This window comes from Anolis carolinensis, chromosome 5 (genome assembly GCF_035594765.1).
Source record: "Anolis carolinensis isolate JA03-04 chromosome 5, rAnoCar3.1.pri, whole genome shotgun sequence".
NCBI classification, from domain to species: domain Eukaryota; kingdom Metazoa; phylum Chordata; class Lepidosauria; order Squamata; family Dactyloidae; genus Anolis; species Anolis carolinensis.
Window position 1 is genome coordinate 28,807,932 of NC_085845.1, and position 25,129 is coordinate 28,833,060.

Consider the following 25,129-nt stretch of genomic DNA (forward strand, 5'->3'; position numbering starts at 1 on the left):
AGTTGAGATGCCAAAAATGTTACATGTATTATGACTGTAGTCATTACCTTTAAAAGGATTAGTCAGCACAAACATCTTAACTATTAGTAAGGTAGTTACCGCTCTTGAGCATCTGTTTGTCAGTACACAAGATTGCTAAATGATGTACCCCTGAGGTATTAAAGAAAATACATGTTTGTGTGTATTTTGCACTGAAAGTTGAGTGCCCTGTTGCTTCATAGGTTCTTTTACATGTTTGCATGATAAAGCCCAAAATCATCAACAAGTTTTTTTTTAACAAAGGCATCTTTGATTTTAAGATTAAAATATCTATTTTTGCATCAAAGTTTGGGACCTATAACTTATGTCTTTAGGTTCATATGCAGAATAATAGTGTTATCACTCATACTATTAACAAGTTCAGATTTCTGTGATCTTTCACTATACGGAAGGGTACAGTGATGTACTGTCATGTCACATATGACCTGTACTTTCTAGATGTAGCTTTAAAATCTGCAGTTCCTTCTATATTCAACCAAATTCATGCTAGGGATTTAAATAATATTTGGTAATATTTAGAAAATGGTTGAAAAACATATTTTTGAGTTTTGAGAAATGTGGACAAGAAAAATTCCTGACTAATGAGAATCTTCGTAGTTTGAGATTTATTCTACATAAAATCCTCATGTGATAATGTTGGGCAAAATACTGCTTTCTACTTTCTCTCTTGTTCCCACAAACCGAGCTTGAGATGGAGGTGGGACTGAGAGAAGGGCCTCTTCTGAAGACCTCAGGGTCCCAGATAGGTTTGTATAAGGGGACGCAGTCAGCCAAATAGCCTGGGCCTAAGCCATGTAGGGCTTTAGTGGTCATAACCATTAACTAGCACTTTGACTTGTGCCCGGATACAAACTGGCAGCCAGTGGAGCTGCTGAAAAAAGGGGGTTGTCTACTCTCTGTAGCCAGCCACAGTTAACAAACTGGCTGTAACTCTTTGGACCAGTGGAAGTTTCTGAAAACTCTTCAAATCCAGCCCCATGTAGAGTGCATTTCAGTAATCTAGATGGGATGCAACTAAGGTATGTACCACTGTGTCAGATCTGGCTTCTTAAGGAACGGGCACATTTGGCACACAGGTTTTCAGGTGTATGTTAAATAGCATGGGAGACAAAACAGTACCCTGAGGAACCGCAGCAGATAATGGCCAGGAGTTCAAACAGGAGTCCCCCAGCACCACATTCTGAGTATGGCCCTCCAGGAAGGAACGGAGCCACTGTAAAACAGTACCTTCCAGTCCCATCCCAGTGAGATGGCCCAGGAGGATACCATGGTCAATGGTATCAAAAGCCACTGAGAAATCCAGGAGAATCAACAGGGATAAATTCCCCATCTAGCTCTCTTCGTAGGTCATCTACCAAGGTGACCAAAGCCGTCGCTGTTCCTTAACCACACCTGAAACCAGATTGAAATGGATCTAGATAATCTGTTTCATCCAGAAATTCCTGGAGTTTGGAGGCCACCACATGCTCCAAGACATTGCTCAAAAAGGGAAGGTTGGACACTGGTCAATAGTTATAGAAGGGTTCAGGGATGGCTTTTTAAATAAAAGTCTCACAACTGCCTCCTTTAGGCAAGTTGGAAATTTGCTTTGTCCAAGGAGGCATTGACCATCACCTTCACCCACTCTGCCAGTCCCCCTGTGGCCTGTTTTATCAGCCAGGAAGGGCAAGGATCTAGAATACATGTGGTAGCTCTCACCTCTTCAAGGATTCTGTCCGCACCCTCAAGCTGCACAAATTGAAAGGTATCCATCAACACTGGACAAGCAGGAGCCAGAGTTACATCCATTGGAACTGTATCAATAATAGCATCCAAGTCAGAACGGATCTGAGTGCCATGCAAATTCTTCACAGTGGGCTGATGAATGGTCAGAAATTATTCCTTGAGGATCAGTATGTAGTAGTCCTTTGACCACTCGAAACAGCTCAGCTGGATGGTTTCTTCCAGATGCAATGGTAGCAGCAATAAATGATTCCTGTGTTGCCTCCATTGCCATGGAGTAAGCTTTCAATATGCTCTAGTCCAGGCATGGGCAAACATCAGCCCTCCAGGTGTTTTGGACTTCAAATCCCACAATTCCTAACAGACAGTAAGCAGGCTGGGATTTATGGGAGTTCAAGTCCAAAACACCTTGAGGGCCAAAGTTTGCCCATGCCTGCTCCACCCCGTGTTCAGCCACATTCGCTTTGAGTTTTCCACCAATGTTACTCTAGTCTCCATCTCACGTGCTTAATCATCACCAGCCCCTTGGAGAACCAAGGGTCTGATTTGGCTCTGGTCCATGAGAGGGGAAGTCCAGGAGTGATTGTGTCTACGACCCTGGCCATTTCCCCATTCCAGAAGTCAGCCAGAGCTTCGGCAAAATTGTCTGCTGAGGTGACAGGAAAATATTATTTTCAATATTGATTTCTGTGGAGAAAATGTGTACAGAGAAAATATTTTCTATGCAGAAATTGCAGTCCTTTGAATAAAATAGCCACATGCAAATTTAGCTCTGAATAAATCTTGAATCGTGAATAACCTTTGAAAACCCATGGTTTTCAAAGCCTTATTTTCAGGCAGAAGAGAATTGCTGAAATAGTTGAAATTAGTCATCATTATCTTTGAACAGAAATCGAGTGAAAATTGCATTCAAAATTCATGCTCAATTACGGTTGCCACATTAATCCCTTAACTTTTATATAGCTGCTAATGCAACATGGTTTCTATGCTGGAAACAGCTGCTGCAATTCAATTAAAAATGGTGAAGAATTTTGTTTCAATTGAAATGAATCTCCAATTTAACAGTATATTTGTCTCTTCATATTTCTGATAGAATCAATTTGAAGTTTTTAAAAGATATTCATTCCTTATTATACATGCATCGTGGTGTGCTGTAATTGGCTCCTGAATTTGTTGGCATCCTAGCTATCATTGTGGTGTGAGTTAATGTCACCAGCGCAATATTGATGATTTAAGAACACTCATTTCCCAGTCGATGGCTATATTCTGTGCTTGAAACATAAAAGTGCACTGTTCATTTTTTTTATCTCTTAATTTTTAGAGTATCAAGTGTCTGGATGAATTTTAAATCATGTTTATTCTGATTCATCCTACAGAATGTGGTTTATTTATGACTTTTTAAACTGCACAGTGTTTCTTTTGCATCTGCCTGGAGTTTACATTATTTCTTTTGTTATTGTTATGTATAATACAATACAGACTTGTTTCATTTCATCCCTTCATATAACTTGCTTAGGCAATTTATTGTGGAAAAGTCTTTTTACATTATTTATTTCAAAAAATGCTGTAATTATCTAAATAAAAATAATCACCATAAATTACTACAGATGTTTTTGATAGGATTAATCAGGCAACTTAATATATTAGTTTTATTTTATGGCCTTAAAGCTTTAATATGCACATAAAACAAAACATTATTTAGAACGCCCCCTCTATTTTCCCAATATGATAACCGACTAGGCGAAGAAAACAACTCCTTTCAAGGAGCTAATAAAACTCAAATGACAATGTACATAATCATTTTAAGACTTGGGCAGAAATTTCATAGTATTGTTTTGCTGCTATTTTGCCAAAAAAATAGAAAAAGCCAATTTTAGTGGAAAATATTATATCTTGAAATATGAAGGTCATGTTATTGAACAAAAATAGTGAAGGACAAAAGCAAAAACAAACACCAACTACAGAGCCATCTATAAAGTGTCCCCATATTGCTTTTTGTTGAAGTCACACTTGTCATAAAATCAATATAACAAAATATTAAAATAGATGCTGCATTTTTACATTATATTATTTATAAAAATACTGCACAAATATAAAAAACACTTCACAAAACACAAGACTATCGGGTAAAAATAGTTGAAGTTAAATCATTCCTTTCACAAAGGAGTACAAATGATTTAATCAGTTTTCTCCCCACTGTAAGAATGTCTTCAAACATTGCACAGTTTCAAAAGATGTTTTCTTAGAAGGGAGAAAATGTCATGTCCTTTTCCTGTTCTCTCCAACATGGCCATGGCTAGTGGCCAAGAGTGTGTGTGAGAGACGGCAGTCAAGGATCCTGCCAACTATGTTCCAATAGCCACCATATGAAAATGACATTGCCTCTGAAGAATCCGTAGGAGGATAGAGGATGCCTACATCAGAGCATAGGAACACAGGGAGATATTTTATAATTGGTTCATCTTCACATTTAGTATGAGCTGCCTACTTTCTAATCGCTGGGTTGGATCTAACTTGGCAAAATTGTCCACTGCCATTTCAGCTAAAACCATTACAAAATATCCATCCTTATTTCTGCTTGCATTGGGGAAGTGTAGTACAATTACAGAATGAATGAATGAATGAATGAATGAATAAATAAATAAAGTATGTTCAATATTGTATTATAGACAACATGATGTAGTGGTGCTCCTAACATATACAGTGTTCCCTCACTTATCGCGGGGGTTAGGTTCCAGGACCACCTGCAATAAGTGAAAATCCGCAAAGTAGAGAGACTATATTTATTTTAATATTTATACATTATTTTAGTAGTTATACACTATTTTAAGTCTTTTTCAACCAATCGTGTGTTGATAAATCGCCTCCTTCACTGTAGTGTGGTATATGATAGGAGCAGAGAAATCTAGGTTCGAATCCCTTTCCAGCCAAGATAATCACTGGCCATCCTTTGACTCAATGCTTACTCTACTTTGGAGTCTTATTGGAAGGGTAAAGTGAGAGAGGACCCATGTATACTGACTTATAGTTTTTGGACAAAATGTGGGATGTAAGTGTAATTCAGAAATGCAAGTGGAGTCGGTGACATTCATTACTTTCCTTGGTATCCGAGAAGAAGTGTTGCCAGCAAGTTTCAATCTTGCTCTGAAGGACAGCAAAATGCTTTGTGTAAAAGGCATGCTTTGCTAGTACTTATAGGCATACTTCATTCAACAACCTCATGATAATTGCAACCACCGAAGAGAAGCATTCCCCAACAACCCACCCACAATTCGCTAACAAATGTAATAGCATGAAAAAATAATGAAGGAGTAATTATTTTTGGTTAATAAATGAACACACATATTTCAACAGAATAATAGGGGAAATTCAATGGAGATCACTAAAACCTGAATTCAAGGACCCCAAATATGTCTTTGATTTTAGACGAACATTTGCCCTCCACGTGAGCGGTGCCACATTACTGAACCCAAAGGAATGTTCAGCTCTCACTAAGTGCTTGAATGTGGCCACATTTCTCAAAATTTATAGGCTGGTGAGGGAAACTGTGCTGGCTAAAGTCATGTTTCAAGAAAGTTGTTAACATGCGTCAAACCTCATACAGGCAAGCCTTTAATTTTACTTTAACAAAAGCCTGATGTGATTTTGATCATTCTTCCTGGCAATAATTTGGTAACTTGTATACAAGATTTTTCTGAGTGCTTTTCTTTTAGACATTTAACCAATAGGTTTGCTAGTCAATAAATTCACCTTTATTTCATTATACTCTAAATTTGGCTTCTCTTCAACAGAGTAGTCAGTTCAGACATGCATATAATTAATCAAAGTAGCCAATGTTATCATAAATAACTGAAGGCTTCTTGGATTTAGCAGCATTATTAGAATGTGATTAGCAAGCAGCTAATGAAAACCAGCCCCTGTAACACATTTGTTAGGATATTTTATCTTACTTCAAAGTTCTGCGGAGAAATGTTTGTAGCCATTGTTAAGGCTCCTGCTTTACTTAGGAATAGTTGTTAAAAATACCATCTGGCCAAACAGCTGACAGAATTCAAACATATCAGACCCCATTTGTTCCTCCTGGGAAATATATAGGTTGTGTAATGATCAGGCCAGTTGATAGTGGTTTTAATGTAATCCAACCACATTCAGCATTGTTCCATGCACTTCATAGTGATCATCATCACCATCATCATCCAACCCCAGAGCAAAACTGTGATGGTTTTGGCACTGGGGTTACTGAGAATTAAAAGAGAAGGATCAGCAAGTTTGGAGAAGTGCCATGGTTTGCATTAGTGTGTATGTGGGGGAGGAAAAAACACATCACTGTTCAGTGATGATGGAGCATATTCATGGCCACAGGTGGCTTAATGTCAGGAATGGTATTGATGGAAAACTAGCAGGGAGAGAGAATGAATTAATTATTCCAAAAGAAGGCAACACTGTTTAGTTAAAACAATAATCCGAAATACTTTAATAATAATAATAATAATAATAATAATAAAACTTTATTTATACCCCGCCACCATCTCCCCTATGGGGACTCGGGGCGGCTTACATGGGGCCATGCCCAGACACCATACAATATAACAAAATAAACAGCAAATCATAACACAATATAACAGTGCAAAATCATCGTATATATATTACAACCCAAATCGGAGAAAACAATGAAAACCAGGGCAGGCCACATGAACACTTAATTAAAAACTCGGGAGAGAGAGACATAGGAATAAGGGGAAACAGGGAAATAAAATGGTGAAGCAGTCTAAAGGATAAAAACCAAGGGGAATAGCCAGAGTAATATAGTACATTTACTCCCCAAAGGCACATCGGAAAAGCCATGTTTTTAGATCTTTCTTAAAGGCTAACAAGGTGGGGGCTTGCCTAATCTCAGTGGGCAATGAATTCCACAGTCGGGGGGCCACAGCAGAAAAAGCCCTCTCCCTCGTTCCCACAAGACGGGCCTGGGACAGAGGCAGTGGCGAAAGGAAGGCCTCCCCGGATGAACGAAGGGAACGAGCAGGTTTATGGTAGGAGATACGGTCCCTAAGGTAGGTGGGTCCCAAACCGTTTAGGGCTTTATAGATGATGGTCTGCACCTTGAATTGGGACCGGAAAGTGAACGGCAGCCAGTGGAGCTCTTTAAACAGGGGAGTAGATCGTTCCCTGTAGCTCGCCCCTGTTATTAATCTGGCTGCCGAGCGCTGGACCAATTGTAGTTTCCGGGCCGTCTTCAAGGGAAGCCCCACGTAGAACGCATTACAGTAGTCCAGTCTAGAGGTAACTAAGGCATGCACCACCGTGGTCAAGTCAGACTTCACGAGGTATGGTCGCAGTTGGCGCACAAGTTTACATTACCACATTTTGATTTGAATAACAATAATAGCAACAATAATCATCCAAGTCACTTACTTGAGGGCCAGGTTGACCCTGCAAAGGAAAGAAAAAGAAGAATTACAAAAGGTGCAGATTTATTTGCCAAAATATGATGATCTCAGCTTTTAAAGAAAGAATGAGCAGTTAGAATCTTATAAGAGAACAATAAAGGCAAACTGCAAAACCAAACCCCAAAGTCTATGAACTCTTGGTTAAAATGGCAATGAGTGCATTGGTTAAAAGTAGCGGATACACAAGGGACTAACGGAATTATTTCAACAAGGAACTCCAGTTAAGAAGGTATGTATGTATGTATGTATGTATGTATGTATTTATTTATTTATAGGTTGCAGTAAGTTTAAAGTAATTCAGAAGCATGTTTGGTTTGCAATATGTGGTATAGGAACAGAATGATTATATTTTCAAAATATGGTGTTAATGACTTACTTAAATGCATTTATCCAAGTGACAAAGTTGGAAGTAAACCAGTCATTTACAACTACTTGGGAATTCACATAGCAAGTTATGAACCCAAAACCACAATATTCTAGAGTTTGCATCTTAAGCTGGAACTAGTGCGCTTTGCAGCAGGGCCTTAAAACATATTCCTATAAATTATGTCGTTGCAAAAAGTAAATATTGATAACTAGTTTATAAGACAACTATAGGCTTGTAGATTGTATGTAACCCCTCTTGGGGGGGGGATCTAACATTACCAAGTAATTCTCAAGATCTAAGAGGTCTCTAATTAGGTGTTAGATTCATTTGTTATTTCTGTAAATATTATTGTCACATACAACGGTGACATCATATCACATGCTCGGGACATTTGTCTTAGAAACTGTATATACTGTTTTCATAAGGTATGATTTCTTAGATTATTAAGATCACTATCTTGCACTTTAACTGAGGTTCTAACATTACTCGGCACTGGAAAAACATTCAGTGAAACAAATATAAATTGGCCATATATTCCAGATTGACGTTGTGCAAAAAAAAAAATGAAATCAAGCATTGCATATTTCTTAAAATTCAGAAGTAGGAAAGAAGCCAAAGAGATGGTCCATCAGAAAATAAAGTATATAAATATTATAACAGGAAGATAGAAATGATTTATATGTTCCTTCAGTATATGAACCAGTGAAAAATTACTTTATCCACAGTATAGAAATATAGAAATGGTTAAATTAGGGCAAAAAGAATAACACATGGAATTAATCATCAATACATTGAAGTACGGTGAGCCTTTGTTCAAGGTCCCCATGGATAAAAAAAGCCACGGGTGCTCAAATTCATTACATAAAATGTACTACAATGTAGTAATTTTATTTTAGTGTGTGTGTATATACATAAATATTTGCAAACACTTTCCAACCACATCCCTGCAACTTGGAACTTGACATGGTTGGGTTCTCTGTGCTGCAATGTTGTAAAAAGACAAATATTCACCATATACTATTCAATGACTAAAAAGTCTCACTGTTTTACAATGAAGATATATCCTACTGAAGCCAACTCCTGAGATATTTTAGGGTATACTGCCAGTATATACTAATATACAAATCAGAAATAACTTGAAGATAAAGAACGATTTGTTTCAAGGCATCAAAGGACACTTTGCTGAGAATTGAAGCTAGGTATAAAGATTTTAATGACCAGATAGCATTTTATAGACAATTTTATGGTATCACATTTATTCCAGTTTGGAATACGCCACTGCAGGTTGATGGCTCCAATTTCAGTGTGTCAGTGGATTACAGTTTGAACCTTAAAGAAGTTATCCAACATTCTGCACCTGTTTGAAGATGGCTTTCAGCAACTTCAGTAACATCTTTAAAATTCAGTCTAAAAGCAAGGATGAATTTAGTGCTCCACTGGCATGAGAGCCAACAGTCACTAACAGAATATATAGCTTTTGTTAAGACATATCTCAACTTTTATCACTGGTAGATAATAAAACCATAATTTTCTGTTAACAGGTGTAAACTAAAGCAGCCAATTTTTCTGTTATCTCAAAAGTTTTGAAAACAGAATTGTAGTGAAATTCTTTGGAGAAAATAAGCTTTGACTTTAATGCTTCTTTGGAAATTCTTCCCTTAAAATAAGCAGAGACTGGTTTTACATTATTTGTGGGTGGGTTTCAGTTTGTTTATTTATAAATAAGTGTCAATCATTATTAAATAATTTCCACAAATGAGGAAACAAATTAATTTTACACATTTAGCATTCTTCTGGAATTTAGTAACCTCATAAATTTTATATGAGATGTCAAATCGTATTTGCATTCTAGCATTAAATGTTTTAGATTTATCTTCTGGCTTTTGAAAAAAAGAAGACTATCAAACTGGCCAAAAATTCTGAATGATTATTTTCAGCTGAATTTGGGCAACCCAACAGTTAGCTCAAAGTTGGGTTGCTAGCTCAAAGAGACTAAACCTGTTCCTATTTATTCAATGGGTCTTTTCTAACTGGAACTAACAATTGTACATAGAAATATGTCTCTTGACAGTAGCGAATTGTGGATTATATTAAATTCTGTATTATCATGAAGAAAATAGAAAAGTTCCTGAAAAGGCCCAGTTTGGGGGAAGGGGTAAAAAAGGCACCTACCAGCTTTCCATCCAAACCAATTGGACCCTAGGATAGCCAAAAAGCCAAAACAATATAAAACTGTTAAATCAAATTACTGCAAATTTGTGGAATAGTTTAGGCTATTATTTGCTGAATGGCAGCAGTTAGATGTTATTTCTTTCCTCGGGGCATCTTCGTCACCAAGGCCGAGAGACGAGAACAGCAGCAGAAGCAAATATAGAAAGGTATTAATCAGAACAGGATGTTGGAAAGTTACCAGGTGGCTGTTTGTGCGCAAGAAGAAGGAGTTCAGGAAAGCTAGACTTGAAGCCATAAATGTATTCTGCATCGCAATATATGAAATAATGCATCTGGATTTTGTATTTCTTTTTGAACAATTAGGTAGCTGGATGATGTAAGTCCAGGACTGTAGGGCTGTTATTGCAATTATGGTTTTGGGAGCAAATGTCAAGTGCAAGCATGGCTCTCAGTTCTTGGATGTAATTCAATTTTTAGTTGCAGTCATTAAAATGATTCCGATTAGGATAGAAAGGTTGTCCTCTTGTTCATTTTTGAATGTCTAACAGTCCAATCTTATGCATATATTCTCAGGAGGAAATTTCATTCACTTCAGTTAGACTTACTCCCAGATACAATACAATATAAAAATAATGCATAAATGAAGGATAACAACCTAAAATTTGGACGACTTCTGAAATCTTTCATACTTGACAGTGACTACTGTATCATTGATTATTGGTTATGGATATGACCGTTTGATACCTTTGAATGTACAACAGACAGATAGTATAAGCCAGTGTGATATAGTAGTTTGAACATGGGACTAAGATTGTGGAGACCAGAGTTTGAATCCTCACTCTACCATGGATACGGACTGGGTGACCTTGGGAAATTCAGTCTTTGAACCTCAGTCTCACAGGCAAACCACTTCTGAACAAATCTTGCCCAAAAAGCCTGTTGTAAGTTTGCTTTAGGATCACCATAAATTGGACACTAAGACTTGAAAGCATGCTGCAACAGCTAAGTTTAGAAAGTGAGAGGTATAAATTTTTAGATCTGATTTTCTATTGCTGTAATTCAGAATCTTACCTGCTATTCATCATTCATCATGCTGTTATTAATCATTTGAAATTAGACAAGTACCAAATTACTCAAAGAACAAATGAAGTAAACAGAGGACTTGTTTTAAATGTCACATATTCTACAAAATAATGTATGTTGACAGCTGGAGCTAATAAATAGTACAATAAAATATTAATTGAGTTGGTTTGCATCTAAGGGTCTCATTGGATTTTTTTAAAAGAAAAAAACCAGTGTTTTGCCCTATTTTTAATATTTCAAGAGTTTTGCTTTCCTCCCAGCATTATTCAACTATATACAATGCAATCATGACCCTGACATTTAAATACAGGGGAAGAATAGTCATTGTTGAAGTTATGGTTTGATTTGAATCTTTGAACTTTATCCCAAAGATTCTTGATATTTAAGCCATCAACTCAAGTAGACTGAGTATCTCAAGTATCTCCCTTCTGCCTTTGGCTGATGTTTCTACCACACTCTAAAATCCTATTTTTATCAGTAAATTTCTTGCAGTAGTGTTAGAATGGTTAATTTTACTGAAGAAAATAAATATTGAGACTTTAGGATCTCATTCTGACCAACATCCTTTTGAGGGCCCTTCCAGACAGACCCAAAACGTGGGGCCTGTCTCGTTTATATCTGAGCAGTACAAATGATGTCTCAGTTAAAAATGAATTAATACGGATAAAGCTGGGTTTTCCCAGTTTGCTCTACATTAATTAAACACCTGGAAAGGTCCAGGCCTTAAGCTAAGGTCTGGACTTTCCAAGTGCTGGGCCTGTGGGGACTGACTCCTGGGATTGCTTGTGCAGTCAATTCCCACAGGCATCCTGGTTCTTCAGGCTCTTGCAGCCCAAATGAGAGGGAGGGTGCTTGCCCTTCCCCTCCAGCCCCCCAAAACTTATCAGGGAGGGTCTGCCAGTAGCACAGGCCCCTCTGCAGAGTTGTCCTAACCCATGAAAATGGTATGCCAGGAAGTGGGGGGGGGGATTTCCCCTCCGCACCCCATCTCCTGATGTCATTTTTGTTAGGTTTTGGGGGGAATGGAGAGCTGGATGCCATCCCAGATCAACCTCTGGTTGACCTGGGATGGCATCTAACCACTCCTCAAGGGAAGGCCCAAGGTTTGGGGTTGTCAGGACCCAGGCTGCAAAGGCACCAATAACCAAACACAGAGGCCAGAATCTAACTAATATCTTTATTGAAGGAATATATAAAGTTAATAAAAGCAAGTATATGAAATTGTCCAAAAGCAGACCTTTCAAGAAAGGTCTCAATTAGCCCAAAAAAGCGATGTCCAATATAAAATATTAAGGTCCAAAGTTGTAATCCAATAACCGAAACACTCACTTTGCCAGGCAAAGTGAGGGGAGATGACAAGGTCCTTTAGTCCATAAACTTGAGCAAGGCTAGGAAATAACTTGATACTTGAAACAAGGCTTAAAACGTGGAACAAGGTAACAAGGAACAAGAACAAGGTCCGTGGAAGAACTTGGTAAAATCCGTGATACAAGGCAATGTTTAGTCCTGGGAAACAAGCAAGGTCCGTAGGTAAACAAAGGCAAAAACAGGAGCGAAGGCTGAAAAGCAGGGCAAGGCTTGAGCAGTAGCGAGGCTTGAAACGGAGCGCGCTGTCCAGACACAATTCGCTCCGGAGGTTGACGAATTGACTCCGCGAAGTTACTTCGCGGGTAAATCACCTATATAGAGTCTAACTTTCCCGCCGAAACAGTTCTCTGGGAACCAGAAACGAAAGCTAATCTTTGAGACCAGATGTTTGACTCCTTAAGGATTCTCACGAAAAAGGAGACTTAATTGGCTGAATTCTTGGCTGCTATCCTCGCACTCCTGCGCGAAGCAGCTTCCAAACCTCTCTGTTGTTTACAAAACTCATGGCGGGAGAACACAGGAGAAGTGGGCTCCGGATTTGTTTGACATACTTCTGGGTCACAACTTTCTTGCAGGTGCAAGGTTCCCAGATCTGCCTGGGAAAGATCTGGCTGAGAAAATTCCAGTTCAGACTGGGAAGGTAAAAAACCCAAGTTTTCTTCATCATCAGGCATTACAGTGTCATAAGCAGGACTACAAGGCCCATGAGTCATCACACTATCCCCCTCCTCAGGGCCCCTCCCAAACTGGGACTCTCTCCCCGAAGCGCGAGGCCGCGGTTTGGTGGGATAGGTCTGATGAAAGCGACGGGTTAGATCAGGAGCGTGAACTGTGGAGGCGTCTTCCCAAGAGCGCTCCTCAGGGCCAAAACCCACCCAGTCAATGAGATATTGCAGGCGGCGGCGGTGAAAGCGAGAATCTAAAATGTCCTCAACCTCGAACTCCTCCTCCCCATTCATCAAAACAGGAGGGGGAGCCGGTTGGTCTGTATCAGGACGCACACCATCCGCCGGAAGGAGCAGGGAACGGTGAAACACTGGGTGGATGCGCATTGAACGCGGAAGTTGGAGTTTGAAAGTCACGGGGTTTAATTGCGCCACCACTGGATAAGGGCCAATGAAACGGGCATCTAACTTCCGGCAAGGGCGGTGGGAGGGCAGAAAGCGAGTGGACAGGAAAACCCGATCTCCTACCTTGATTTCGGGGCCCGGCTGGCGATGTTTGTCAGCGTGGCGTTTATAGTCCTCCTTGGCTTGGTCCAGTTGCTGGAGCAAAAGTTGTTGTACCGCTGTGAGTTCCTGCAGCCAATCCTCTGCTGCGGGAACTTCTGAAGTTTCAATGACAGGGGGAAAGAAACGTGGGTGGAAGCCGTAGTTTGCAAAGAACGGCGTTTCTTTTGTAGAAGCTTGAACTCCATTGTTATAAGCAAACTCTGACAGTGGTAACAGAGAAGCCCAATTGTCCTGTTGGTAGTTTACATAACAGCGAAGATACTGCTCCAAGGTGGCATTGGTGCGCTCCGTTTGCCCATCTGTTTGAGGATGATGAGCTGAAGATAAGCGAGAGTCTATGCCCAATAGTTTTTGTAGTGCCTTCCAAAAACGAGAGGTGAATTGAGATCCACGGTCTGAGACTAAACTCTTGGGCAATCCATGTAGTCTAAAAACATGTTGAAGGAATAGGTCTGCAGTCTCTTTGGCCGTGGGGAGACCTTCACAGGGTATGAAATGGGCTAACTTGGTGAAAAGGTCCACCACCACTAGGATCGTGGTGAATCCACAGGAAGGTGGTAGGTCAGTGATGAAATCCGCAGAAATTATTTCCCATGGGCGAGATGGGGTAGGAAGGGGATGTAGAAGCCCTGAGGGTTTCTCCCTTCTTATCTTGGAGCGTTGGCATACTGGGCAGGTGTTGACATATTTTTCCACATCCTTGCGGATCTTGGGCCACCAAAAATCCCTTAGGATCAGATGCATGGTTTTAAATAGTCCGAAATGCCCTGCTGGTTTGCAGTCATGACACAGACGAAGCGCTTTTTCCCTGCTCGGTCCGGGTGGGATATAAACATGATTTCTATAGCAAAGCAGTCCATCTTTAAGCGAAAAGGGGAAATGCAGACCTTGACGAAGTTGGTCCTGCGCCCAGGTATCTGCTTGCTGACTAGCCCTGATTTCTTGAGCACAGATGGGTCCTGGAGTAGAGGAAGTTGAACCAATGGGAGTGGATTTGGTGTTCCCCACTGTGAGCGTGGCAAAGTTCTCGGGTTGTAGTAGTTGGGATTCAAAGGTCTCCTTGCGTCCTGCAGCGTATTCCGGTTTACGTGACAGGGCGTCTGCTTGCTTGGTTTGGGCTGGGGTCACATAATGGATCTGGAAGTTGAAACGTTCAAAGAATAAAGCCCAACGTTGCTGCCTCTGATTTAGTTTGCGGGCAGTTCTTAGATGTTCTAGATTTCGATGATCAGTGTGGACTTCAATGGGAAATTTGGCCCCTTCTAGCCAATGTCTCCAAGTTTCAAAGGCTGCCTTTATGGCCAGTAGTTCCTTTTCCCAAATGGTGTAATTTCTCTCTGGTGTGGTTAGTTGACGGGAGTAAAAGGCACAGGGATGAAGGTGGTCTCCCACCGGTTGTAAGAGTACAGCCCCAATTGCCACATCCGAGGCGTCCGCTTGCACAACAAAAGGGGTTCCAGGATCTGGGTGCTGTAGAATTGGCTGGGACGTGAATAATTTCTTTAGTTGCTGAAACCCTTTCTCTGCTTGATCAGTCCAGCGGAAGGGCTGTTTTCCACGGATGCAGCTAGTGATTGGGTCAGACCAGCGGGCAAAATCTGGAATGAACTTGCGGTAATAGTTCGCGAACCCCAAGAAACGCTGCACCTCTTTCTTGTTAGTTGGCGCCCGCCATTCCAATACTGCTGAAACCTTGGCTGGATCCATGGAGAGCCCTAGAGGCGAGATACGGTAACCAAGGAAATCTACCTCTTGTAGATCGAAAGCGCATTTTTCCAACTTGGCATAAAGTCTCGCAAACGTTGTAACACCATTTTGACGTGGTTCTCATGTTCTGATTGTGATCTAGAAAACACCAAAAAATCGTCCAGGTAGATTATCAAGAACCGATCTAGATAGTCCTGAAAAATATCATTGACAAAATGCTGGAACGTTGCGGGGGCTCCGCATAATCCATAATTCATAACTCGGGACTCGAATAATCCGAATTTAGTCTGAAAGGCAGTCTTCCACTCGTCCCCTTCTCTGATGCGAACTAGATTATAAGCCCCTCGAAGATCCAGCTTGGTGTAGACCTTGGCTCCTCGAAGTCGGTCCAGTAGATCCGAGATTAAGGGCAGGGGATAACTGTTCCGCTTGGTGATATTGTTCAATGCTCTGTAGTCCACCACCAAGCGTAATTCCCCTGACTTCTTCTTCACAAACATCACTGGGGAGGCGGCTGGGGATTGAGAGGGTCTGATGAATCCCTTGCGAAGGTTTGTCTCTATGAATTCCCTGAGAGCTTCTTGCTCCGGTTCAGTCAGGGAGTATAGGTGCCCTCGCGGGATCGGGGCCCCCTCCACCAAGTCAATGGCACAGTCATAAGGTCTATGTGGGGGTAATTTCTCGGCTTCTTTTTCATTGAATACATCCCAATACTCGGAGTACTTCTTGGGCAGGGTGATGATGGGCTCGGTCTCTGTGGCATGGCAGACTTTGGCTACGAGGCAATGGTTTTGGCAGTACTTTGAAGCAAACTGCAGTTCTCTGTTGGACCAGGAGATGTTTGGGTCGTGGAGAGTCAGCCACGGGATTCCCAAAATCACAGGGAAATGGGGAACCTCGGTAACAAAGAAAGAAATCTCTTCCATATGTTCCCTTATCCACATCCTGGTGGGTTCTGACCACTGGCTTACGGGCCCCGTCTTGAGGGGGCGGCCGTCTATGGCTTGCACCACACGGGCATTCTTGAAGTCATGATATTGTAATCCCAGAGAGTCGGCATACTCTCTGTCAATGAAGTTGTTGGTGGCTCCGGAGTCTATCATGGCGTGGATCATGACGGGTCCCCTTTTTGCTGACCATAAGGTGACCACTAGAAGGAACAGGACCCCGGTTGGCGGCTCTTGAATGGGTTTTCTGACCGGGTTGGCGAGCCTCTCTACGCCCGGTCGTTGGCTTCCCCCGCCGGCTGTGTGCCAGCCGCCTCAGACGCCTTCGTCTCCGTGGAGGACGCCGTCGCAAGACGGGCGGCGGGCTTCCCTTTGGCTGGACACTCTCTGGCGAAGTGGCCCCCATTTCCGCAATACCAGCAGAGATTTAAGCGTTGGCGACGGGCCTTCTCGGCGGCATCTAACCTGGGTCGCACGTTGCCCAACTGCATCGGCACCTCCTCGCTCCCTCTGGGGTATGGGGTTGGTGGTGGGGGTCTCCATACTGGACGCGGCTGGACGCTGGCGGGAGCGGGGGGTTTTGCCCCAGTTCTACCGCTCTGACCACGTACCCATTGTTTCCTGTTGGCAATCAAGACTTCAGCCCGTAAACATTGGTCAATGAGTGCTTCGAGGGACTGGGGAGGGTCCACCTTGGAGATTTCTTCCAGCATTTCAATGTTGAGACCCTCCCGAAATTGCCCCCTGAGGGCTACATCGTTCCAGCCGGTGCTGTGGGCCAGCACTCGGAACTCAGCTATGTACTGAGACATGGGTCTGTCTCCTTGAAAGAGGCGCCGGAGTTTATGGCCGGCTGCCTCCAAATTGTCCTCGATTCCCCAGGTCTCCTTAAGGTGATCCAAGAAGCGTTGCGCTGTTCTTAGGTGGGAAGAGGCTTGATCGAATAGGGCCGTCGCCCAGCTGGCCGCTGGTCCGTCTAGAAGGCTGTAAACCCACGCCACCTTGATGTCTTCTTGGGGAAACTCGGCGGCACGGGCCTCTAGGTAAGCCTGGCACTGGCGGCGGAAAACTTGGACCTTGGAAGCTTCTCCAGAAAACTTAGTTGGCAACGCCATGGCCGGGAGGCGGACTCCGCGCTCCCTCAATCCTTTTATTTCTCCATCCTGCGCGTTGAGTCTGTCACGGATGCGATCCACTTCATCTTTGCTGATGGTGTAGCTGAGCGGCTGCCCAGCCGGCGCGGCTCCGGTCGACATTCTGGCCTTGGTTAATTGGTGCTTATGGGTGGCGGAGTCAAACTGTCAGGACCCAGGCTGCAAAGGCACCAATAACCAAACACAGAGGCCAGAATCTAACTAATATCTTTATTGAAGGAATATATAAAGTTAATAAAAGCAAGTATATGAAATTGTCCAAAAGCAGACCTTTCAAGAAAGGTCTCAATTAGCCCAAAAAAGCGATGTCCAATATAAAATATTAAGGTCCAAAGTTGTAATCCAATAACCGAAACACTCACTTTGCCAGGCAAAGTGAGGGGAGATGACAAGGTCCTTTAGTCCATAAACTTGAGCAAGGCTAGGAAATAACTTGATACTTGAAACAAGGCTTAAAACGTGGAACAAGGTAACAAGGAACAAGAACAAGGTCCGTGGAAGAACTTGGTAAAATCCGTGATACAAGGCAATGTTTAGTCCTGGGAAACAAGCAAGGTCCGTAGGTAAACAAAGGCAAAAACAGGAGCGAAGGCTGAAAAGCAGGGCAAGGCTTGAGCAGTAGCGAGGCTTGAAACGGAGCGCGCTGTCCAGACACAATTCGCTCCGGAGGTTGACGAATTGACTCCGCGAAGTTACTTCGCGGGTAAATCACCTATATAGAGTCTAACTTTCCCGCCGAAACAGTTCTCTGGGAACCAGAAACGAAAGCTAATCTTTGAGACCAGATGTTTGACTCCTTAAGGATTCTCACGAAAAAGGAGACTTAATTGGCTGAATTCTTGGCTGCTATCCTCGCACTCCTGCGCGAAGCAGCTTCCAAACCTCTCTGTTGTTTACAAAACTCATGGCGGGAGAACACAGGAGAAGTGGGCTCCGGATTTGTTTGACATACTTCTGGGTCACAACTTTCTTGCAGGTGCAAGGTTCCCAGATCTGCCTGGGAAAGATCTGGCTGAGAAAATTCCAGTTCAGACTGGGAAGGTAAAAAACCCAAGTTTTCTTCATCATCAGGCATTACAGTGTCATAAGCAGGACTACAAGGCCCATGAGTCATCACAGGGGTGGGGGTGGGGGTTGAAACCCAGAAGGCAGCAGGCTATTTTAACCAGCTTCCTCCTGGGGTTTAAGGAAATGTAGAAGGGCCCCGAGAAACACATCTTGTGTCAGATTTAGCAGTAAAGATGTTGACCTGAAGTACTTTAAGGTCATACAGTTCACTACCCCCTCTTATGTTTGTGGAAAAGGCTACAGTACCATGGCTTATTTACGCTTTGTAATGATATGGAGACGTGTCTACACCATACTACAAAACCTAAAATTGCATAGGCTCTTGCCATTGTGGTAAAAGTGGAATCACAATGTTATAAATGTGTAATGTGAAACACCCCTCATGCAAGATCAATATATTTGGAGCTATTGTTTGGTGTATTTAAGCTATATTTTTCCACCAACAGTCAAGCTATATATTTATTAAATAAACAGAGTAAAACATAATGTCAGTGAAAATCCTACCATTTCCCATGTAAGGAAATCCTACCTGGGTAAGCATTACACTCCTTGAGTTTTCTACTGTTCTACGAAGTGGATTCACAAGCATGTTATTTATTGAATATTCATTAACTCTGATGACCATGAGCAATATGCAGAATAAACAATTAAAGGATTTTCACAAATGTCATGTTTTTATCTCTTGTAAAGCAGCTTTAATTGTAACATTTAAAATACTGCTGAAAAGATTGCTTAAGATGATAGTATTTAAAGTCTAATATTTTAAAAAGAGAACAGACACTACAAATCTCACAGCTGGGAAAAATAATGTGAAAATTAGAGAAGGAAGCTGTTTACATGCTATCATGTGGGTTTTCCAGAAAATCTTAAGGGCAAGTGTCATGAAAAAGAGCAATGCTCCATGAGTACTAACGTCTAAAATATTTGGAAAAGAACTGACCAAGCACAGCAAAACTGCTTCTCAGCTCAACACATCTTAAGTTGTCTTATAACATAATGACAAATAATAGCATAACTTGGTAGCCGTTTTGTTGACGCCTTTTGCATAATTACATTCACAGATCAGCAACCACAATTGGGGCTAGAATTCAAAAGAGCTCTCAGGCTCAGAGAGCATTTCTGACAACATGCCCAGAGTGACATAAAGGAAGCTACTGTGCTCCAACCACTTTTGAAAAATCTGACCTTGAATTGAAGCTTTACTCTTTTGAAAGCATGTCTGTAAATTTGGATGTTGAACACTCGAAAATCGAGCCCTAGAGGACTTGGAAAATCTGGCCCTTTCACACAAATACAGTAATTAAAGATTGGCTCCCACTTTAAACATATTTACTAAGGACTACATTCCAGTAAAATCAAACAAGGCTATGAATGTGGCTTAGAATTATGCTGGTTTATTGTCCTGGGCAATTATATAGGTACTAAAGGAAGATGTATGAATTATTCTTGGATGGAGAGAGAGACTTATTTCTATAGTCTTCTGAAAGGATATTTACTAACCTATCTTTGCCATTATCTGTTAGGCAAATAATTGGGATAAGCCCTTTCAATGACTCTATGGCGCGAGCCAGCTACATAATAGCTCACACCAGTGTGTTTTAACACTGTGGTCCATTACAGACTATCTTACAGTGCAATTTTATGTCTAGTCAGAGGTATGTCCCACTGCTCTTAATTATGCTTTCTCCCACCAAAGTGTGTAAAGGTAATCTGTGCCTAGAACAATCATTCACCTACTTCCGTATAGTAGGTCCCATTAACACATGGAGATCCAGCACTAGGTAGATTGCAATGTCAATTATTATTATGGCACACAACTTGAGAAATGAGGAAGATGAACATCCATTTCAAGATTTTATTTTGTGTCAAAAGCATGGCATAAATAGATACGTTTAAAACAGATAAAATAAAGGGCTCAAAAGCTGCTAAATAGTTTGACCAAAAACGGGCAATAGCAACTGCATTTTCTGTAGCTTTAAACATGTACATGCTTTGTACATGAGGCAGGACATTGTGGGCAAGCATACAGATGCTGAGTTGTTTGTTCTGTTCCACAGTCGCACAAGGTGGAGGATTCTTCTAGGTAGTGCCATTTTGCCAGATTGTCTTTTGATCTGCCAACTCCGCAATTGAGTCTGTTTGGGGATTTCCAAGTTGCCCATTCTTGGTTTGCCCCTGGAAGAAGACCCTCATGGGGGACCACCCAGTTGGAATTGCCTGATTTTATTGCCCATAAGGATATTCTTGCTGTTTCTGGAGAAACATTGAAAGGACTCGAATTCTCATGAAACCTTTCCTTGATTTAAATCTACTGGGAGGAGGTTGATAGCCATATAGTGGGTTGTGGGGGAGGGGGGGGAATGCCAACTAGCTTATAGAGTCTATCAACAGGTGTAGGTTTAAGACATCCTGTGTTTATTCTGCATGTCTCATTCAGTGCTATATTCACTTGCTTCACGTGGGCAGATTTATGCCAGACGGGGCATAAATTCAAGATGAAATGCCATTCAGTTCATCCATCATCTACTTATCTCAGATGCTTACATTTCATAATTTATTTATTTTTTTTTTTGCTAAAATCTGACTACAAACTTTTTCCTGATTAATTTTTCTGGTATGGTTGGATGGAAAAGTATCTTTGGAGGGAAAGACAATGAGTTTCACTCTCTTAACTAATTACACATCACATTGAATTCAGTAGGGTGTTTGTCTCTGTAGGCAGGCATAAGACTGAACTATGCTTGAGAAATCTGCAACCCAGAAGAATCCTTCATCCTATCTTCTCATAATCTTTATTGGAATAATATTGACACTGCCTCTTGCTTTAGCAACTTTTAAGGCACTCATTCTCATAGCTTTCTTCCTAGCAGCATTTTCTTAACTTTCATCAGAACTTGGGAATATGAGATTTTATAAACTACATCTCTCAGAATCCTCTAGCCTGTGACTAAATTAGCTGAGAAATCTTTGGGATGTAATTGAAAAAAGTACTTTTCCAAGTTCCGAATTCTGCTTTAAGAGCAAAAATACAGTAGATAAAATTTAATCTATCACTTTACCCCTCTAACAGCAATGTCATGCTGCATAAAAAGGCCAGAGATCAACAGGTAAAGTGGATTCTTTGATAGACTGATGAATTTTTAATTGTTGGATTTCTTACAGAAGCATTGCTAGAAAAAAAAAGGTTGGCAGCTGCCCCTGTATTATCAGTCTTCATCTCTGCAGTATTTCTCCTATTTTTAGGTCCACATTTATCATAACTTCAGAGCCTCTATCTACCTTGGAAATAAACCAGCACTTCTCATATACCTCACTCCCTTCAACTGATCAGTAAATGGAACAGGGTTATTATCTAAGCAAATTATCTGAATTTACAAAATACTCATACATTGTACCATGACAACACTTAGCATTTTGATATAACCACATGCCTCAATGAAAGGAAATTTATTAAGAGATTAAAAAGAGAAAGAGGGCAATATTCACCTTTATACCATGGTATTACATTAGTATTAAAATGCCACTTTTAAAAGCATTTCTCTGTGTTAAGCAAGACTTTTCAAATTATTCACTTTGGGTTCAGGTAAGTTAAAGATGGAACATTTTTTCTTGTTACCTTCTCCCTGCTAGTTCACAATTTACTCTGTTACTCTTCATCACAAAACCATAAAAATGTGTTATCTCCATCTCTTCTTTCTACCTAAGTAATTATATGTTTAGCAAGACTGCCTTCAAACTAGTTACTTTAATGTGATGCCTTAATAGTCTGATGAGATTTCTTTGTTACAGATTTAGAATTTAAGTGCACAGTGAATGTGTTCTAGGCACATCAACCTCCCTCTTCCCGCTGTCTGCCTTTCAAAGAATAGTTTCTTGGTAAATCTTAATGCCTAATTATTCCTGTTAATAAAACCTTCTGCCACTTTTGAAATCTAAAACTTACTGCTGTTAAAATAAAAATTGGGAAAAAACAAGCTTATTAACTGAATTGCAACATGGAATATTAGAATACATGCTCTGCATACAAAAGTTTCAAGGTTTCAACTCCAGCATCTCAAGAGTGTTAGATTCTTCTTTAAAATCCCAAACATATTCTATTCATGGGTTTAGGGACTAATCAGGTAGAGTCATCAATGGTGTTACTTGATATTCAGCAACTATGGCTTTTGGATATTTTTGACCCACACATCTCCACAGTCCCTACCAACAAAGTTAATTGGGAAGTATTAGAGGAGTTGTCATATTTTCTAACACCTAGTCTATACTTCTTCACGGTGGTTTCCATAATGTTTGGCATCTCTAGGGGAGTATTCAGCAGACAGCTCTACCAAAAATTTGTAATTTCTTTTCTTCATTCTGCAAAATCTCATCTGTCTAATAAGCAGGGTATTTTCCAGCTCGCTTGGAAAGGCAAAGGTTGTGTGCTTTCAAGTCCTTTCTAACCTATGGTGACCCTAAGGTGAACATATCACGGGGGGGGGGGGGGGGGGGTTGGCCAATATTTGTTCATAAGAGGTTCACCATTGCCTTTTTCTGAGGCTGACCTGTCAGGACTTGTAAATTGCCTAGCATTTCTTAAGTGATAACAGGGTTAATAGCTCAGGCTTGTTACTGTAATTAGGATGTGGAGGCTGATGCAATGGGAGGGATATAAAAGTTGTGTTCTCCTTAATGAGGGCTGATGAGAGACGGATGGTGGTTGCTGCAGAAAGCTGGGAGAGTGTTGTTGGGGGGGGGGAGAAACTGTAACATTTGTATATATTGTACATTCTCATGCTGTATATATCGCTGCAACTAAGAAGAAAAAACCTTCCTGCATATTTTTGGAAAGAACAACTGTGTCTGCATGTTCTTGTTCCTGTAGAAGTCCACTATACCTATCTGTGTATTTGGCTCCATAGCTGGAGTTATTAAAAGTCCAGCTTTATACACTTATTTTATTATTGTATAAAACCTCTGACATGAATGAGTGTGACTTGCCCAAGGGTTTCATGGCTGGGTTTTCAAACCCTGGTCTTCAGAATTGTATTCCAAGACTCATACCACTACTCTCACTATTAAACAGACAGTAATATCAATAAATTCATGCAGGTACAAGTGGCCCTTCAAAATATTGTACATCACAATTTACAGGGAATTCAGATAGCTCAGATAATCCTCAAATTTTAAGAATTTGATGTTTAAGATACAGTAGAGTCTCACTTATACAACACTCACTTATCCAACGTTCTGGATTATCCAACGCATTTTTGTAGTCAATGTTTTCAATATATCATGATATTTTGGTGCTAAATTCGTAAATACAGCAATTACTATATAGCATTACTGTGTATTGAACTACTTTTTCTGTCAAATTTCTTGTATAATATGATGTTTTGGTGCTTAATTTGTAAAATCATAACCTAATTTGATGTTTAATAGGCTTTTCCTTAATCTCTCCTTATTATCCAACATATTCGCTTATCCAACGTTCTGCTGGCCCGTTTACGTTGGATAAGCGAGACTCTACTGTAGTACTAAATTTTTAAGTAAGAGGGAAAGAAAAAGGTAACGGCATCTTCCTCTCATCATATTGGTGCACAATGAGGTTAAAACACAGTGTCACACTATTATATATGTATATTCTCTGATTTGAGTGTGTAAACATGAAGTGAGTAAATAAATACCCATGAGGAAACTCTGATGGTCTTCCCAGGTCATCACCAACAACAACCTTCCAAAGATATTTCCTTCATATGAGCTGTACTGTCTAAATACAGCACACAAGTTCAATCAGCCATAAATTCTGCTTTATATTTTGGCTCCTAGATGGTGAAATAGTCTTTAGAGGAACACTGATGCCTCTTGCCTGAAACGTTCTGCCATTTATCCAGCTGGGTAAAGCATTAGCATTGTACAAACCTTGCCAGAGAAGCTACAATGTAACATATTCACCAAATTGTACTTGTGTACAACATTGCTTCCTCTTTTGTGTGACAAGAGCATTTATCAAAGACTAGGAAGTCTTGGCTAAGTAGCTACCCAGCTAAGAGAACCTAAATATTTTGTTTACTTCTGCTGTAGTTAAGATGCTAGATCTTACTGCCAGGGACAATGTTGAAGACATCAATAGCAGTAAACACCTGCAGATATTTTTCATCCATTTTATGCCAGATGAATATCTCTTGGGAGTTAAGCATGAATTCTACAGCTGTGTAAAGACTGAAGAAACATAATATTAAGTTGTATCATCCATACATATGAGCCAAAACTGGACAAAATGGAAAATTTGAGGTCAAGTAATAGTGGTGTATAGATTTTCTCTTCCAAAAGAGTCACTAGTTTGCATTTGCTGCAAGTACAGTAGAGTCTCACTTATCCAAGCCTCCCTTATCCAAGCCTCTGGATAATCCAAGCCATTTTTGTAGTCAATGTTTTCAATATATTGTGATATTCTGGTGCTAAATTAGTAAATACAGTCATTACAACATAACATTACTGCGTATTGAACTACTTTTTCTGTCAAATTTGTTGTATAGCATGAAGTTTTGGTGCTTAATTTGTTTAATAGGCTTTTCCTTGATCCATCCTTATTATCCAAGATATTCGCTCATTCAAGCTTCTGCTGGCCCGTTTAGCTTGGATAAGTGAGACTCTACTGCAGGGGTCCTCAAACTTTTTAAGCCGAGGGCCGGTCCACAATCCTTCAGACTGTTGAGGGGCCGGATTATCATTTGGAAAAAAAATACGAACAAATTCCGATGCACACTGCACATGTCTTATTTGTAGTGCAAAAACAACAACAACAACAACAACAATGAAAGAACAATACAATATTAAA

General features: G+C 40.6%; 1 protein-coding gene and 1 long non-coding RNA gene across 2 annotated transcripts in view; one reads left to right on the top strand and one right to left on the bottom strand.

The window, feature by feature from the left end:
* Positions 1–25,129, bottom strand: part of col25a1 (collagen type XXV alpha 1 chain) — a 378,768-nt gene that overhangs the window by 153,046 nt on the left and 200,593 nt on the right. Inside the window, exon 5 of the mRNA XM_062982969.1 lies at positions 7,177–7,194. Within this exon, the coding sequence (XP_062839039.1) occupies positions 7,177–7,194 (18 nt within the window). The remainder of the gene's footprint in view (positions 1–7,176; positions 7,195–25,129) is intronic.
* The window catches only part of LOC103279053 (uncharacterized), a 75,271-nt gene that overhangs the window by 26,758 nt on the left and 23,384 nt on the right, over positions 1–25,129 (top strand). The window lies entirely within an intron of this gene.